General features: G+C 45.9%; 1 protein-coding gene across 1 annotated transcript in view; it reads right to left on the bottom strand.

Moving 5' to 3' along the window:
• LIPC (lipase C, hepatic type) overlaps window positions 1–19,403 on the bottom strand; it is a 234,169-nt gene extending 214,766 nt beyond the window's left edge. The window contains exon 1 of the mRNA XM_066589963.1: window positions 19,345–19,403. Coding sequence (XP_066446060.1) covers window positions 19,345–19,365 — 21 coding nt within the window. The 5' untranslated portion in view covers window positions 19,366–19,403. The remainder of the gene's footprint in view (window positions 1–19,344) is intronic.
• Between the last annotated feature and the right edge of the window lie 352 nt (window positions 19,404–19,755).

A 19,755-nucleotide genomic window follows, 5' to 3' on the forward strand; every position in this document is an offset into this window, starting at 1 on the left:
TTCATCCCCACGGGGGACACGGCAGCGGCAGACAGGTAAGTATATATATATATATGTATATATATATATATTTTTTTTTTTTACACTAAAATTCTGGTTTTTTAGGGAAGGGCTTACATGTAAAGCTCTTCCCTGAAAAACAATTCAGGGGTGCTGGCAGACCATTGCCTTCAATGGAGCCGCCAGCAGCAGCCGCGGCTCCATTGAAGGCAATGCACAGACCTATGTATGCACAAAAACACACGCTCGTGTGAAGCCACCCTAAGGACGTGTCTTATTTTGGCCATGAGAATGCAAGGATTTTTGGGGGATTTTCATCTTCACTTTTCAAAAGTCATAACTTTTTTATTTTTCCGTCGACATGGCCGTAGGAGGACTTGCTTTTTGTGTGCCAAGCTGTAGTTTTTATTGGTGCCATTTTTGGGTAAATGTCACAATACATTTTTTCTGCAGGTTGGTACAATTGCAACAATACCAAAATTCTTACTTTCTATTTTAGCTTTGTCCATGTTTCCGCAATAAAACTCCTTTTTTTGGAATTTTTTTTCTAAATCGCTGCATTTGAAGTCCTATAACTTTTTTATTTTTTAATGGATGGCGCTCTGTGGGGGCTTGTTTTTTGCGTGACGAACTGCAGTTTTTATGGGTACTATTTTAGGGTACATTTAGATTTTTGAATCACTTTCATTGGGTTTTTTGGGAGGCAAAATGAAAAAAAAAAGCATTTTGGCTCAGTTTTTTAGGATTATTTTGCGCTTTTTGCCGTGCAGGATCTAAAGTGTGTTTAATTTGTTGCACGAATTGTTACGGATTTACATTTTGTTTAATACTAATCAGGGAAAAAGCACAAAAAATGTTTTTTATGTACATTTTTGTTACATGTACTTATTTTGACACTATTTTTATCTTTTTTTACGCTATTTATGTCCCTTTAGGGGACTTGTACTATAACACCTATGATCGTTATGATAAAACATTGTAGGACTTCTGTCCTGCAATGCTTTACCGCTTGTTATAGCGATCATGGGCACTAGAAAAGCAGGACACCTGTATCTGGCATCCATGTTGCCCTTTTCAGCGCAATGACCTTATGTACAGCTTACAGTGGATGCCTAGAACAGTCTTCTATGGAAATCATTGGGTTAACTCCTGTCCATTGTGAGAATGGTCCATGAGGCTCCTGTAAAGTATCTCTCCAAATGCTACTGTAACAAAAGCAAGATGGCAGCCGCCTTAGTTGTGTACAGAAAATAGAATTTAAAAAATATACAATCATGAAATAAGTACATTAGAAAAATGGAATATCTTTCACTATCTGGTTTTAATGAGTTGAAAAAATGTAGGTTATATATTCCCATTAATCCCTTAACAATCAGGTGTTATGACAGCCGGAGGCCTTCTGAAAGCCCCCAAGGCTGCCATTGCAAATTACCTATCAAGCCATGCTTGTGGCGTGGCTTGATAGATTGCCTGTCAGATCGCAAGAAGATGTAATACTATGGTATTACATCATGCTGCAGAAGCGATCAAACCATCACAAGTTTATAGGAAGTAAAAGAAAATGTAAAAATCAGTTTGGAAAAACATTTTATTATTTATTAAAAAAATAAAAGGTTACACAAAAAAAACAAAAAACTTTTCCCGTATTTATAAGAAAAAATCTAAATTTAAAAAAAAACATAAGGGGTTAAGGACACAGGTGCTTCTATTAAAATTTTTCCTTCCCACTTTTAAAAAAGCATAACTCTTATTTACTCATCAATGTGGCTGTCTGATGGCCTGCTTTTTGCAGGACAAGTTGTACTTTTCAATGGTGCTATTTAATGTACTATATTATGTACTGAAAAACTTTTAGAAAATTCTAAGTAGAGTGAAATGGAAAAAAAGGGCAATTATGTCATCTTTGGTAGGGGTTTTTTTTCTATGGTGTACACACTGCAGCAAAAATGAAATGATAACTTTATTTTATAGGTCAGTATTAGAGATGAGCGAGCACCAAAATGCTCGGGAGCTCGTTACTCGGCACTAAAATTTCGCGATGCTCGAGGGTTCGTTTCGAATAATGAACCCCATTGAAGTCAATGGGCGACCCGAGCATTTTTGTATATCGCCGATGCTCGCTAAGGATTCCATTTGTGAAAATCTAGGCAATTCAAGAAAGTGATGGGAACGACACAGCAACGGATAGGGCAGGCGAGGGGCTACATGTTGGGCTGCATCTCAAGTTCCCAGGTCCCACTATTAAGCCACAATAGCAGCAAGAGTGGGCCCCCCCCCTCCCAACAATTTTTACTTCTGAAAACCCCTCATTAGCAATGCATACCTTAGCTAAGCACCACACTACCTCCAACAAAGCACAATCACTTCCTGCATGACACTCCGCTGCCACTTCTCCTGGGTTACATGCTGCCCAACACCCCCCCCCCCCCCGCACGACGCAGTGTCCACAGCACACATCAAAGTGTCCCTGCGCAGCCTTCAGCTGCCCTCATGCCACGCCACCCTCATGTCTATTTATAAGTGCGTCTGCCATGAGGAGGAACCGCCGGCACACACTGCAGAGGGTTGGCATGGCTAGGCAGCGACCCTCTTTAAAAGGGGCAGGACGATAGCCCACAATGCTGTACAGAAGCAATGAGAAATATAATCCTGTGCCACCGCCATCAGGAGCTGCACACGTGGGCATAGCAATGGGGAACCTATGTGCCACACACTATTCATTCTGTCAAGGTGTCTGCATGCCCCAGTCAGACCGGGGTTTTTTATAAATAGTCACAGGCAGGTACAACTCCGCAATGGGAATTCCGTGTGCACCCACAGCATGGGTGGCTCCCTGGAACCCACCGGCTGTACATAAATGTATCCCATTGCAGTGCCCTGGACAGCAGAGCTAACGTCAGATTAAATGCAGGTGGTCTTCGGCCCACACTGCATGCCCCAGTCAGACTGGGGTTTTTTATAAGTAGACACAGGCAGGTACAACTCCCTATTGTCAAGTCTGTGTGGACGAACAGCATGGGTGGCTCCCTGGAACCCACCGGCGGTACATAAATATATCCCATTGCATTGCCCATCACAGCTGAGGTAATGTCATGTTTAATGCAGGTGGGCTTGGGCCCACACTGCATGCCCCAGTCAGACTGGGGTTCTTTAGAAGTGGACACATGCAGTTACAACTCCGTGTGGACCGACAGCATGGGTGGGTCCCAGGAAGCCACCGGCGGTACATAAATATATCCCATTGCATTGCCCATCACAGCTGAGGTAATGTCATGTTTAATGCAGGTGGGCTTGGGCCCACACTGCATGCCCCAGTCAGACTGGGGTTCTTTAGAAGTGGACACATGCAGTTACAACTCCGCGTGGACCGACAGCATGGGTGGGTCCCAGGAAGCCACCGGCGGTACATAAATATATCCCATTGCATTGCCCATCACAGCTGAGGTAATGTTGTGTTTAATGCAGGTGGGCTTGGGCCCACACTGCATGCCCCAGTCAGACTGGGGTTCTTTAGAAGTGGACACATGCAGTTACAACTCCGTGTGGACCGACAGCATGGGTGGCTCCCTGGAACCCACCGGCGGTACATAAATATATCCCATTGCAGTGCCCAGCACAGCTGATGTAACGTCAGCTTTAATGCAGGTGGGCAAAAAATTAATTGGATTACACTGTAGGCGAGGGCCCAAAAAAATTGGTGTACCAACAATACTAATGTACCTCAGAAAAATTGCCCATGCCCAACCAAGAGGGCAGGTGAAACCCATTAATCGCTTTGGTTAATGTGGCTTAATTTGTAACTAGGCCTGGAGGCAGCCCAGTTAAAATAAAAATTGGTTCAGGTGCAAGTTTCAACGCTTTAATGAGCATTGAAACGTATAAAAATTGTTTACAAAAATTATATGACTGAGCCTTGTGGGCCTAAGAAAAATTGCCCGTTCGGCGTGATTACGTCAGGTTTCAGGAGGAGGAGCAGGAGGAGGAGGATGAATAGAATACACAGATTGATGAAGCTAAAAGGTCCCCGTTTTTGATGGTGATAGAGAACGATGCTTCCATCCGCGGGTGCAGCCTACGTATTGCTTAGGTATCGCTGCTGTCCGCTGGTGGAGAAGAGATGTCTGGGGAAATCCAGGCTTTGTTCATCTTGATGAGTGTAAGCCTGTCGGCATTGTCGGTTGACAGGCGGGTACGCTTATCCGTGATGATTCCCCCAGCCGCACTAAACACCCTCTCTGACAAGACGCTAGCCGCAGGACAAGCAAGCACCTCCAGGGCATACAGCGCGAGTTCAGGCCACGTGTCCAGCTTCGACACCCAGTAGTTGTAGGGGGCAGAGGCGTCACGGAGGACGGTCGTGCGATCGGCTACGTACTCCCTCACCATCCTTTTACAGTGCTCCCGCCGACTCAGCCTTGACTAGGGAGCGGTGACACAGTCTTGCTGGGGAGCCAGAAAGCTGTCAAAGGCCTTAGAGAGTGTTCCCCTGCCTGTGCTGTACATGCTGCCTGATCTTCGCGCCTCCCCTGCTACCTGGCTCTCGGAACTGCGCCTTCGGCCACTAGCGCTGTCGGATGGGAATTTTACCATCAGCTTGTCCGCCAGGGTCCTGTGGTATAGCATCACTCTCGAACCCCTTTCCTCTTCGGGTATCAGAGTGCAAAGGTTCTCCTTATACTGTGGGTCGAGCAGTGTGTACACCCAGTAATCCGTAGTGGCCAGAATGCGTGTAACGCGAGGGTCACGAGAAAGGCATCCTAACATGAAGTCAGCCATGTGTGCCAGGGTACCTGTACGCAACACATGGCTGTCCTCACTAGAAAGATCACTTTCAGGATCCTCCTCCTCCTCCTCAGGCCATACACTCTGAAAGGATGACAGGCAAGCAGCATGGGTACCCTCAGCAGTGGGCCAAGCTGTCTCTTCCCCCTCCTCCTCATGCTCCTCCACCTCCTCCTCCTCCTCCTCAACGTGCTGAGACAGGAGGGTGCTCTGACTATCCAGCGACATACTGTCTTCCCCCGCCTCTGTTTCCGAGCGCAAAGCGTCTGCCTTTATGCTTTGCAGGGAACTTCTCAAGAGGCATAGCAGAGGAAGGGTGACGCTAATGATTGCAGCATCGCCGCTCACCATCTGGGTAGACTCCTCAAAGTTTCCAAGGACCTGGCAGATGTCTGCCAACCAGGCCCACTCTTCTGTAAAGAATTGAGGAGGCTGACTCCCACTGCGCCGCCCATGTTGGAGTTGGTATTCCACTATAGCTCTACGCTGCTCATAGAGCCTGGCCAACATGTGGAGCGTAGAGTTCCACCGTGTGGGCACGTCGCACAGCAGTCGGTGCACTGGCAGATTAAACCGATGTTGCAGGATGCGCAGGGTGGCAGCGTCCGTGTGGGACTTGCGGAAATGTGCGCAGAGCTGGCACACCTTTCCGAGCAGGTCTGACAAGCATGGGTAGCTTTTCAGAAAGCGCTGAACCACCAAATTAAAGACGTGGGCCAGGCATGGCACGTGCGTGAGGCTGCCGAGCTGCAGAGCCGCCACCAGGTTACGGCCGTTGTCACACACGACCATGCCCGGTTGGAGGCTCAGCGGCGCAAGCCAGCGGTCGGTCTGCTCTGTCAGACCCTGCAGCAGTTTGTGGGCTGTGTGCCTCTTCTCTCCTAAGCTGAGTAGTTTCAGCACGGCCTGCTGACGCTTGCCCACCGCTGTGCTGCCACGCCGCGCGACACCGACAGCTGGCGACGTGCTGCTGCTGACACATCTTGATTGCGAGACAGAGGTTGCGTAGGAGGAGGAGGAGGAGGAGGAGGGTGGTTTAGTGGAGGAAACATACACCGCCGCAGATACCACCACCAAGCTGGGGCCCGCAATTCTGGAGGTGGGTAGGACGTGAGCGGTCCCAGGCTCTGACTCTGTCCCAGCCTCCACTAAATTCACCCAATGTGTCGTCAGGGAGATATAGTGGCCCTGCCCGCCTGTGCTTGTCCACGTGTCCTTTGTTAAGTGGACCTTGGCAGTAACCGCGTTGGTGAGGGCGCGTACAATGTTGCGGGAGACGTGGTCATGCAGGGCTGGGACGGCACATCGGGAAAAGTAGTGGCGACTGGGAACTGAGTAGCGCGGGGCCGCCGCCGCCATCATACCTTTGAAAGCCTCCGTTTCCACAACCCTATACGGCAGCATCTCCAGGCTGATAAATTTGGCTATGTGCACGTTTAACGCTTGAGCGTGCGGGTGCGTGGCGGCGTACTTGCGCTTGCGCTCCAACACTTGCACTAGTGACAGCTGGACGGTGCGCTGAGAGACATTGGTGGATGGGGCCGAGGACAGCGGAGGTGAGGGTGTGGGTGCAGGCCAGGAGACTGTAGTGCCTGTGTCCTGAGAGGGGGGTTGGATCTCAGTGGCAGGTTGGGGCACAGGGGGAGAGGCAGCGGTGCAAACCGGAGGCAGTGAACGGCCTTTGTCCCACCTTGTGGGGTGCTTGGCCATCATATGTCTGCGCATGCTGGTGGTGGTGGCTCCCCGGCTGATCTTGGCGCGACAAAGGTTGCACACCACTGTTCGTCAGTCGTCTGCATTCTCAGTGAAAAACTGCCAGACCTTTGAGCACCTCGGCCTCTGCAGGGTGGCATGGCGCGAGGAGGCGCTTTGGGAAACAGTTGGTGGATTATTCGGTCTGGCCCTGCCTCTACCCTTGGCCACCGCACTTCCTCTTCCAACCTGCCCTGCTGCTGCACTTGCCTCCTCCTCTGAAGACCTGTCCTAAGTAGGCGTAGCAAACCAGGTGGGGTCAGTCACCTCATCGTCCTGCTGCTCTTCCTCCGAATCCTCTGTGCGCTCCTCCCTCGGACTTACTCCAGTTACTACTACCTGAGTGATAGACAACTGTGTCTCATCGTCATCGTCCCCCTCACCCACTGAAAGCTCTTGAGACAGTTGCCGGAAATCCCCAGCCTCATCCCCCGGACCCCCGGGAACTTTTCAAAGGTTGGGCATCGGTCACGACAAAGTCCTCCAGTGGGAGAGGATTCGGAACCATTACTGCACATTCTGGGCAGGGGCCCGAGAACAGTTCCTGGGAGTCTGCCTGCTCCTCAGAATGTGTCATTGTAATGGAGTGAGGAGGCTGGGAGGAAGGAGGAGCAGCAGCCAGAGGATTCAGAGTTGCAGCAGTGGACGGCGCAGAATTCTGGGTGGTCGATAGGTTGCTGGATGCACTTTCTGCCATCCACGACAGGACCTGCTCACACTGCTCATTTTCTAATAAAGGTCTACCATGTGGACCCATTAATTGTGAGATGAATGTGGGGACGCCAGAAACGTGCCTCTCTCCTAATCCCGCAGCAGTCGGCTGCGATACACCTGGATCAGGAGCTCGGCCTGTGCCCACACCCTGACTTGGGCCTCCGCGTCCTCGCTCGCGTCCACGTCCACGTCCTCTAGGCCTACCCTTACCCCTCAGCATGGTGTATTACCAGAAGTGCAGAAACAGAACGCTGTAATTAAATGTGCCGCTTATTGGCCTGTGGTTGGAGGCTGACTTCGCTTACGAAATGCACAGCAGAGCCAGGAAAGAATTTTGCGCAAGCCTGCTGTAACACTTAGCTGGCTGCGTATTAATTAGAACTACTACCCGCAGCAGAGACGCAGTACACTCAGGACGGTCACAGGCAGCCCAAATAGAATATTTTTTCCCAAATTTGTTTGGAAAAGCCCACTGCCTATATACACAGTATATCTCTTTCACTGTCCCTGGCTCACCACTACTGGCCCTGGACTATGTAAAATTACTGCAGACTGTTTCCCTCTGGACAGGATGACAGCGGTGATGTGTAACGCACAGCAGAGCCAGGAAAGAATTTTGCGCAAGCCTGCTGTAACACTTAGCTGGCTGCGTATTAATTAGGACTACTACCCCCAGCAGAGACGCAGTACACTCAGGACGGTCACAGGCAGCCCAAATAGAATGTTTTTTCCCAAATTTTTTTGGAAAAGCCCACTGCCTATATACACAGTATATCTCTTTCACTGTCCCTGGCTCACCACTACTGGCCCTGGACTATGTAAAATTACTGCAGACTGTTTCCCTCTGGACAGGATGACAGCGGTGATGTGTAACGCACAGCAGAGCCAGGAAAGAATTTTGCGCAAGCCTGCTGTAACACTTAGCTGGCTGCGTATTAATTAGGACTACTACCCCCAGCAGTGACGAGTACACTCAGGACGGTCACAGGCAGCCCAAATAGAATGTTTTTTCACAAATTTTTTTGGAAAAGCCCACTGCCTATATACACAGTATATCTCTTTCACTGTCCCTGGCTCACCACTACTGGCCGTGGACTATGTAAAATTACTGCAGACTGTTTCCCTCTAGACAGGATGACAGCGGTGATGTGTAACGCACAGCAGAGCCAGGAAACAATTTTGCGCAAGCCTGCTGTAACACTTAGCTGGCTGCGTATTAATTAGGACTACTACCCCCAGCAGAGACGCAGTACACTCAGGACGGTCACAGGCAGCCCAAATAGAATGTTTTTTCACAAATTTTTTTGGAAAAGCCCACTGCCTATATACTCAGTATATCTCTTTCACTGTCCCTGGCTCACCACTACTGGCCCTGGACTATGTAAAATTACTGCAGACTGTTTCCCTCTGGACAGGATGACAGCGGTGATGTGTAACGCACAGCAGAGCCAGGAAAGAATTTTGCGCAAGCCTGCTGTAACACTTAGCTGGCTGCGTATTAATTAGGACTACTACCCCCAGCAGAGACACAGTACACTGAGGGCGGTCACAGGCAGCCCAAATAGAATGTTTTTTCACAAATTTTTTTGGAAAAGCCCACTGCCTATATACACAGTATATCTCTTTCACTGCCCCTGCCTCACCACTACTGGCCCTGGACTATGTAAAATTACTGCAGACTGAGGACGCAATGCTCTGCACGGCCGATATAAAAAAAAAAAAAAGGTGCAACATTGCAAAAAGCAGCCTCAACAGTACTGCACACAGTCAGATGTGGCCCTAAGAAGGACCGTTGGGGTTCTTGAAGCCTAAAATCACTCCTAACACTCTCCCTATAGCAGCTTCACCATCAGCAGCACTTTCCCTGAGCTATGTCAGAATGCATCTGTGGGGAGCCGCGGGAGGGGCCGATTTATATATTCGTGTGACACCTGATCCCGCCAGCCACTCACTGCAGGGGCGTGGTATAGGGCTTGAACGTCGCAGGGGGAAGTTGTAATGCCTTCCCTGTCTTTCTATTGGCCAGAAAAGCGCGCTAACGTCTCAGAGATGAAAGTGAAAGTAACTCGAACATCGCGTGGTGCTCGCCTCTAGTAACGAGCATCTTGAACACACTAATACTCGAACGAGTATCAAGCTCAGACGAGTACGTTCGCTCATCTCTAGTCAGTATGATTACTACGTTACCAAATTTATATTTTTTTTTACTACTTGAAAAAAATAAAATATCTTTGGAAAAAAATAAAATTATTTTCTTATGCCATCTTCTGGCAGCCATAACTTTTTTACTTTTTTGTCGACATAGTTGTACAATGGATCATTTTGCCGGACATTCCATAGTTTCTATTGGTATGATTTTGGAGTACACAACAGTTTTTGATCGCTTTTTATAACATTTTTTCTTGGAGATGGGGTGGCCAAAATTCTGGTGTTGTTTTTTTTTCTGATAACATTCACTATGGGGGGTAAATAATACATTATTTTGATAGATTGGACTTTTAAGGCCTTAGTCAGACGGGCGATTTTAGGCGCGATTTGCGCATGCGCATGCGTCCCGCGATTTTTTAAAACCATTGCTTTGCAATGGTATCGGACACATGAGCGCTTTTTATGCGCTCGTCCGATAAATTATAGAACAAAAAATCGCAGATCGCACCTATCCGCGATCTGCGATTCCTGTTCTCTTCTGTATATGAGCTCAATGGGGCCGGCGGCAGCAGCACCGACCCCATTGAGAACATATAGAAGACAAATCCTTCTTCTCTGCCACAGCTGTAACAGCTGTGGCAGAGAAGAACGATGTTTGCCCATTGAATTCAATGGAGCGGCAATACAGCCGCTCCATTGAAAGCAATGGGCTGCCGGCGTGCGCGGGGTGAATTGTCGGGAAGGGGTTAAATATATAAACCCTTCCCTGCAATTGATCCTAAAATGTGTTAAAATAAAAAAAAATTGTATACTCACCTTTCCGCTGCAGCCGGAGTCCAGCCGCGGCCGCTGTCAGTTCTCCTGAACTGCTTCTCGGCACTATTCAGCCGGCGGGGCTTTAAAATCCCCGCCTGCTGAATGATCTGCCTCTGATTGGTCACAGCCCTGACCAATCAGAGGCTGAAAACACTCACACACCCATTCATGAATTCATGAATGGGTGAGTGACTGCTGCCTCTCAGCGCTGAGCCAATCAGGGGCAGGTCTGACTCACACCCATTCATGAATTCATGAATGGGTGTGAGTGAGGCATGCCTCTGATTGGCTCAGCGCTGAGCCAATCAGGGGGCAGGTCTGACTCACACCCCCCTCACACCCACTGCAGTACGGCCGCTCGGAGCTCCGGCTCCCGGCAGAAGGTGAGTATACAATTTATTTTTTTATTTTAACACATTTTAGGATTAATTGCAGGGAAGGGCTTATATATTTAAGCCCTTACCGACAATTCATCCCGGGCTCGCCCGCAGTGCATTGCTTTTAATGGAGACGGCTCTATTGCCGTCTCCATTGAATGCAATGCGCTGGACAGCTCCGGCCCGTTTCTAATGAAACGCGGCTAGGAGCAGATTTTCGGGCGATTTGCGGGCGACTTGCGCGCACCGGTCACGCGATTTGCGGATGCGCATCCGTCATGCGATCCGCAAATCGCGCGAAAAAACGCCCGTCTGACTAAGGCCTAAGGATGCAATGATAACAAATATGTTTTGCAGTTTTTTTTTTATTTAGATTCCTTTTATATGAATATGGCACAAGGTTTTTTTAAAACTTTTACTAGCTTTTATATTGTTTATAATTAATAAAACTTTTTAAACCGACTTTTACATTTGTTTTAGTCCCCATAGGGCAGGGTTCCCCAACTCCAGTCCTCAGGGACATCCAACAGGTCAGGATTTCCTCAGTGTTACACAGGTGATGTAATTATTATCAGTTCCTCAGACATTGCCACAGGTGTTCTTACTATAGGATATCCTGAAATCATGACCTGTTGGTGGTCCCTGAGGACAGGAGTTGGGGACACCTGCCATAGGGGACATGAGCTTGCGATGGTCTGACTATTCCTGCAGTATGATGTAATACCATAGTATTACATTATATGGCAATCTGACAGGCAACCTATCAAGCCACGCTACAGGCATGGCTTGATAGGAAATCTGCACTGGTAACCCTGGAGAGGTAAGAGGTTACAGGAACAATAACATGGAGAAAGTCTCACCATTACTGCACCGTGGGGAACTATTGTTATTTAATTAGTGGTAAAGCCATAGAAATATTACTTTACCCTCAGTTAACAGTTTTGCACAACTATGACTGAAAATTATTGAGTATAGGGTTTGTTCTTTGTACACATATTGAAGTTGTAAGGCTGGTTTCAGATGAGCATATTGTAAAGGCCCATTTACAAACAAAGATCAGCGATCGTTTTGCATAAAGCACTAATAGGCACTAATTGATATTAGTACTTTATTAGCTTCATTTGCATGCAAATGAGCTTATGGGAGCCAATACAGAACTCAGCAGGATGTCTGAGCTCTGCAATTAGCTCCATTGTTCAGCCACAGGTTCCTTGTGGAGAATTCAGCACCATGGACAGCACCTGGTCCTGTTTATTCAGCTGTTCTGCCAGCAGGGCTGAAAACTGAGCACAGCTGTAACAATGTTATTAGCTCTCTGGGGGCAGAACACAGCACGTGGTCCTGCTTATCAGCTGTTCTGCTGAATGATAATTTTCAAGCAGAACTGAAAACTGTTGTTTGGCTGAACAGTGAAAGATGGGCACATTTAGGCACAACGATTATCATTTAAAAGATGGCTTTTGAGCAAATTTTCAACGATAATCGTTGTGTCTAAATGGGCCTTAACACGGCCGTAATCCGGTTGCGTAAGAGATGACATTACAAACATATATCATCTGTATTTCATCAGTATTTGATATGTATTTGCCTCTGTATATTTTATTTCCTACTGGACAAATACTAATCCCTATTTACTCAATAGAAAGTAATAGCAATATGGAGGCAAGAATGGAAAAGATGGCTGAGTTTTTAGAAAATGAAAAATACAGCTATGTGAATAGATACATGTTTTGATTAGATAGGTTTAGATTAGCTCCGTATTACTGTCTGCAAAACATGTACTAAATATGATGGCAAAATACGCTAGTCTGGAAGCAACCTAACATGTACTGAGTCCATTTCAGATTTTGTACTTTTTTTGTGTCTTGAATGATATTTGAAGAGTTAGAATGCGCAGGTGCATGAAGTAGAATTTCTCAGTTCTTATTTATGTGTGTGTGAAATAGATCTGCCACACCATAATATAGAAATCCTGAAGCCTGAGCGTGCAATATTCATATGATGCAAATGTTCTGCATTTCATTGCAAACAGTGGCAAGCATTTCCATTTCATCTCTCTTATCGCTGTTCAAATCTTTCACTAGAGGTAACCATAGCCACAGGGGTTCAAAGGCTTTACCTGCTTTATTTGTGCACTTTCATAAAGACAATCAAATAATGAGCATGTTTCAAGCTGTTTCTGTATGAGAACTCTGTGAAGAAGCTTCTAAGCAGAATAATGTTTTATGTGTACGCAGACAAGGACACATACACAATGCTCTTTCATTTCTCCCTCGAATAAAGTTTCAAAGTTCAAATAAGGATACAGGTACCTGTGTAATGTAATATAACATTATAACATGCCACACTGCGATTGTTTCTAAATAGCTTTCCTTCGCTTCCCAAATTTTGTCGGTCAACAATAAAAAAACTGGCTGTAGACACAAGTTTTTAAAGACGCACAAGGGGATTAGTTCAACTTTTCTGTTTTATTGAAACCAGCATAAATAGATGTGTTTCGGAGCTATGGCACCCCTTCCTCGGTATTTGCTGAAGGCACACTACCAGAGGTGTGGGCAGCACTTTGGCATGTGTCCTGTTAGTAGAGAAGAGGAGCACTTCCCGCTATTTATGCGTCTGTTTATGCTGGTTTCAATAAAACAGAGACGCTGAGCGAATCCCCTGATGTCTTGTACTTCTCTAAAAAGGTTGTGCCTACATTCAATTTTTTACTGTTGACTGACAAAATTATACATACATCCTACTTGAAGGTTAAGACATTATTTGGGTTGCCTGCACCCATTAGAATTTTTTTAACCCCATTGGGGAAACCAAAATATATTTTTTTTCACAGAAAAATGTGATAGTTTCTTTCTGGGGGTTGATTCATGCCTCCTTTTTCATTGTTCTCCAACTTCACTTGCAAAAAAGGTTAATCATTTTATGCCATTTGGATAAACATCACTGTGACATAGATGGCAATATATTAAAATTAATAATAATAATTATCTTAGTATATCGCCAACATATTACACAGCGCTTACAAAAACAGGGGGATTATTTCCAGTAATACACAGTTCTCCTAAAAATAAGACCTACCCTGAAAATAAGCCCTCCCTACGATTTTTCAGGTAGGGTTGAAATATAAGCCCTACCCCAAAAATAAGCCCAGGCTGCTTTATATAAAAAGAAATACATTACCTAGCAGGCTCAATTCAGGTCCCTCCCATTGTTCTCCTGAGTTCTGAAGAGCTTCTTGCAGTCATCGGTCGCCTACAGAAGATCATTTTCTGGTTGCAGGATTCATCCCACCTTCAGGAAGTGATGGCTCTGATTGGTTCTCGAGCGCTGCTAAGCCAATCAATGCAGCGCTTGATGAACCAATGCGATGGGTATGATTGATTCATCGAGCGCTGCATTGATTGGCTGAGCAGCGGTCAAAAAAATATCCCACAGAGTCCCCACAGTGTTCAGTGACCAGGGGACTCTCCACAGGGATGAAGGAATCCTCTGCCCCAGCTGTCACAGCTGGGGAAGAGGATCGCGATCTTCTCCCATTGCTTTCAATGGGGCTGGCGCTGCAGCTGGCTCCATTGAAAGCAATGGGCTACAGGCATATAAGCCTTTCCCTGAAAATCATCCCTAGCTTGCATAAAAAATAAAATGTGTTGTCTCTTGGCTCCCCAGCACTGTTCGAAAGCTCTTTCAGCAGGCTTCACTTGAATTCAATGAATGGCTGAGCACTGCCTCTAAATGGCTGAGCGCTGTGACCAATCACAGGCAGCGCTTAGCTGTCAATCAATTAATGGCTGAGCGTTGCCTGTGATTGGCTGAGCGCAATCAGACACAGCTGCTGAAATAGCTTCATAACAGTGCCAGGGAGCCAAGCAACAAGACTCGCTGGAGCTCCAACAGCTACGGAGAGGTGAGTATATATATTTTTTATTTTTTACACAAGCTAGGGATGATTTTTAGGAAAGGGCTTATATTTCAAGCCCTTCCCCGAAAATCGCTACGTGGGTTGCCTGCAGCCCATTGCTTTCAATAGGGCCGGCGGCTGTAGTGCCGGCCCTGTTGAAAGCAATGGGCACAGAGCCATGGTCACAAGCATTTTGCTAACGCGTGGAGTGCTTCTTTTTGCGTACACAGGTACGCCAAAAAAACACTCGACTGACGGAGACCTTAAAGAAAATATAGTTCAATATCAACTAGTAACAGTGACCCATTCAGGGTATGTACTGTTTTTATCTACCCTCTACTGCTTGAAACTGAGTCAATTACTTAGCGATTTACACACATTTTCCTCAGTCCAAGCATTCTCATTTTATGTATTAACCTTTTTGGGGTACCATGTTAAATGCATTGGAGAAAGGAAGATATATGATATTCGACTACTTAGTCTGGTCTAATCTAGAACTTGCCTCATCATACAAGTTGGTCAAACTTGTTTAACAGTACTGATTACTCATAAACCCAAGCTGAAATGGAAAGTGTACAATTATTTTCACTGAGATACTCTTTAATATAATCTCTTATAAACCCTTCATACATTTTATCTACAATGGAGGGAAAAGTTATAGGCCTGTAGGCAAAGGCGTAACTTGAAGCTTCTGGGTCCCAATGCAAAATCTGTAACAGGGCCCCTGCTTTATTTATAGTACTGGGCTCCTTATATGGAGAAGAGAGGTCTTATAGGTGCCCTAAGACTCCTTGGCCCGGGTGCAACCGCATCCTCTGTATCCCCTATAGTTACGGCCCTGCCTGTAGGACTTTAGACCCCTTTTTGACTACTGCTACCACATTTGCAATGCACCAATCCTATGAAACATATACAGGCATTATAGAATCCTTAAAGTGTACCTCCAATTAGAAACAGCTTTCCATAAATAAATAGCACAAGTGAATATCAGAAATACTACAATTTATTTATTGGAGAAAAATGTCCCTTATCAGGGCCCCCACCTCCTTATCTATTTACTCCTATTGAATTTGCTTATAAAATTCATCTGCAGAGAGGTTATGGTTTTGAGTTTCACTGATAAATCATATTACAGTTGCCCACAGAAGTCTAAGGAAAGGGAGGGGGAGAGGGAACAGCTGAATAGTGAGAAAGTAGAGAGAAACAGTCACAGAGATGCTGCTGAAAGCTCTATTAATTTTTCTACCTCACCCCAGTGCTTGAATCATAATTAAACTATACAGTACTGTTGTATAATATAACATATTAAATGAATGTTGGTTGAACCTTATGATTTCAGCAAGAACATCTAATGTGTAGGGGGTCTCCCGACTTTCCTGCAACGGCAGGTGTTAGAGGCAAGAACATACCCCATTTATTTCTTGGAGGAGAAAAGTCATCACCAAAGGTAGCTAACAAATATTTCCTTCCTTCTCCCCACTGAGAACACATGGTGAACATGCAGATGTATTGGGGATCAGGAGGAATAACAGTTGGCTGAATAATTGTTTGGCTGACAGCTATCTAAAATGTATGATCATCTTTAGAGAAGCAAGTTGTCCTCTTCTTTCTGTGTGTCTTGTATAGGAGATAACATAGTTGCTAGTCTCATGCTCATAGCTTTCACCTCAGACCTCCCTTCTCTATTGACTTGTATAGGCAACTGTAATCTGATCTCTCAGTGAAATAGAAAAGCAATATCCTCTCTGGGGGTGGATTTTATCAGTGAACTCAAACTCAGTAAACAGTTAGGGTGGACTCCCACTGGCGATTTTTTCTCCACAGCGATGCAAGACTAAAGTTAAAGTCTTGCATCGCAGTGCGAGAAAAAAATCGTCATGACGCCGGGATATCGGCATCACGCCGACATATCGCCAGTCTTTTCAATGGGGCCAGCGGCAGCAGCACTAGCCCCATTGAAAAGAGATGGAGAATGCCAGGGACTTCTGCCACAGCTGTGACAGCTGTGACAGCTGTGGCAGGAGTTTCCTTCATCCCCGTGGGGACCGCAGGGATGAAGGAAACCTCTGCCACAGCTGTCACAGCTGTCACAGCTGTGGCAGAAGTGCCCGGCATTCTATTCCATTGCTTTCAATGGGATCGGCAGCTTGAATGAATAGCTAAGGGCTATGTGTGATTGGCTAAGCGCTCAGCCAATAGCTTAGCAGTAGCTGCTATTGGCTGAGCCCTCAGCCAATCTGCACAGCCCTTTCAGGAGGCAGGGATTTTTAAATCCCTGACTGCGGAAAGAGCTTAATAGTAGTGCCAGGTAGCCAGCAGGAGGACGCGGCTGAGCACAGGAGAGGTGAGTAATAATTTTTTACATTTTTTTACACACTTATTGATGATTATCGGGGAAGGGCTTATATTTCAAGCCCTTCCCTGATAATCATTCTGCGGGGCTTGCCAGAAAGCATTGATTTCAATGGGATCGGCAGCAGTGCCGATCCCATTGAAAGCAATGGAATAGAATGCCGCAGACTTCTGTCACAGCTGTCACAGCTGTGGCAGAAGTCCGCGGCATTCTCCCTATGCTTTCAATGGGGCTAGCGCTGCTGTCGCTGGCCCCATTGAAACCACTTGCCATATGCCGGTTCTATACCGGCCTCTTTCTTGCGCTGCGAGGCGAGAGTTTTCTCGTGCTCTCGCTGCGCAAGAGAGAAAATATCGCAAGTGTGCGTCCACCCTTAAAGAGGTGAGAGGGAGGAAAGTAACTTGAGCATAAAAAGGGGCATTTTCTCTAATAAGACATATTGCAACAAATGTTACAATGTGTCCTATATTCACTTTAAATATTGATTTATGGAAAGATTTTTATAGTTGGAGATGCACTTTGAATATTAGAAATAACGGTTGCTCTAACAGTGTACTTAAGCCCCTTTTACACTGCATGATTATCGTGCAAATCACTTGGAAGTTCAAGCTGTTTGCACGATAATTGTGCTGTGTGAACACATGTAGTGAAAGACCAATGAGCAATAAATTGCTGATCGAATTTTTCATGCAGACCTAAAAGTCATTGTTGCTTTGCCGCTGCATCGTTCTGTGTAAACATCGTTCATTAATGAAAGACGACCTGTTTATTGTGAATGGAGGCAGGTGGGCTGAAACAATCTCTGTCCCGTTCCGCCTCCAGTCACTGAATGATGATCACTCCTGTGTAAAAGCCCAGGAGTGATCATCACCGGAACGGCTATCAGTTTTACATGCTCAAGAGTAGTCCCATGTGAAATAGCCTTTAATTCGCTTAGAACATGGGGGGTGTATGCTATTTCGCAGTAGTTTGTCCATTTTAGTTTTTCAAGGTGGCGCTGCACTTCTTATCTGGGTTAGGGCTCAGTCACATGGGCGTTTTGACACGCAAATTTTGAGTTCAAAAATTTGGTGACCAAAGCGGATGGCACACAGCAAAAACCACACCTAGCAGCGTTTTTCGGCTCCAATAGTGAGCTGCCTGCTATCCTCTCCTGCGGCTGTGACAGCTGCAGCAGGGGATTCCTTGGATGTGACAGCATCCAGGGGTTTTACCTGTGGTCAATGGGGCTGGCGGCAGCCCCATTGGCATACAGAGAGCATCACAATCCTCTGCTACAGCTGTGGCAGAGGATTTCTTCATCTCCACAGGGAGTCCTTTTGTCACTAAACACTTTGACAGCAAAGGCCTGCCTCTGATTGGCTGAGCACTGTGACCAATCAGAGGCAGCTCTCAGCTATTGAATAACAGCTGAGAGCTGCCTGTGATTGGTCCCTGCGCTCAGCCAATCAGAGGCAGCACTCACCCATTCATGAATTCATTCATATCATTCATTCAGAGAGCTGCCTCTAATTGGTCACAGTGTTCAGCCAATTAGAGGCAGCCCTTTCAGCAGAAAGGGATTTTAAATCCCCGTCTGCTGAAAGCTCTCCATAGCAGTGCAGGAGAAGAGCCTGCTGGACGCACCTGAGTCCTGGACGCTGCAGAGAGGTGAGTATAGATTTTTTTTATTTTTTACACATTTTTGGGATGCCTTTCAGGGAAGGGCTTATATTTTAAGCCCTTCCCCGAAAATCACTGCAGGGCTTGCCGGCAGCCCATTGCTTTCAACTGAGCCGGCTGTATTGCCAACTCTATTGAATTCAATGGGAAAACATCGCACTCCTCTGTCACAGCTGTCACAGCTATGGCAGAGGATTGTGATCTTCAGTATATGTTCTCAATGGGGTTGGCGCTGCTGTCACATCCAGGGGTTTCACATACAAAAAACATTTGCTGACACAGTTACCTGCGTTTTACGAACCGGCGTCCTATATTTTTCACCGCAGGCGTTTTTCCGCATGTAAAATTTGCATTGAAAAGCATTGGTTCTATCTAGTGCGATCTTTTTTACGTGCGGAAAAATGCCCGTGTGACTGAGCCCTTACACAGACAATATTTTATTGAGAGTTTACTTTATCTCTCTGCCTTTCATTTTCCTCTGTAAACACAGTGGCAGAAAAAATCTTCAATTAAATTGCTTTTGCCTCATTAACCTTCACAATTCCTCCCTCACTATTTATTAAAGAGTATACGCCTATCAAATCAACACACACCAAAACTAGTGTAACCCAAATCTGTTCAAAATGTATTAACAGACATAAAATAATAAAAATTAGTACATTACACTCACTAATGAGCTCCATCGTAAATATCAATAACACATATTCTATTACTATACTAATCCTCCATTAAACACATAAAGTATATGTGCATACATAATAATATCATGTCAGACTTCAAGAACACAAAGGAAAGTAAATGCTGGTAAAACTATGAAAGACCTGTCAAACAACATTACTGACCACATTTTGCCTCAGCTTCATCTGGACTCCTCTAACATCAAGGCTTCAGAATACACTTGTGCTGAATGGCTGCTAGAAACTATGTCAAGAAGCTTAAGTAGACAGTACAACAAATGCTACTAGAGCTACAGATAGCGAGATACCAGTAATCAGGCAGATAACTTGTCAAACCCTAGAGCAATAGTCAGCTACTAAATGGAACTTCGATAGCTACCAGTAGATTTTTAAAGCTTTACTGTCTTGCGTACAGCAAGGTCTTTGCTGCAGTGTTTGACATGCCGCTATAGAAAAGCAGCGATTGTAAAGGACATTGAATCAGACTATATTGGGTCAAAATAATTTTTTTGTGAAAATATGTGTACCCCATTTTTAATGTGGTTGCGGGGTGACTTTGGTAACCTTTAAGCAGAG

Source organism: Eleutherodactylus coqui, chromosome 2, assembly GCF_035609145.1.
Source record: "Eleutherodactylus coqui strain aEleCoq1 chromosome 2, aEleCoq1.hap1, whole genome shotgun sequence".
NCBI classification, from domain to species: Eukaryota; Metazoa; Chordata; class Amphibia; order Anura; family Eleutherodactylidae; genus Eleutherodactylus; species Eleutherodactylus coqui.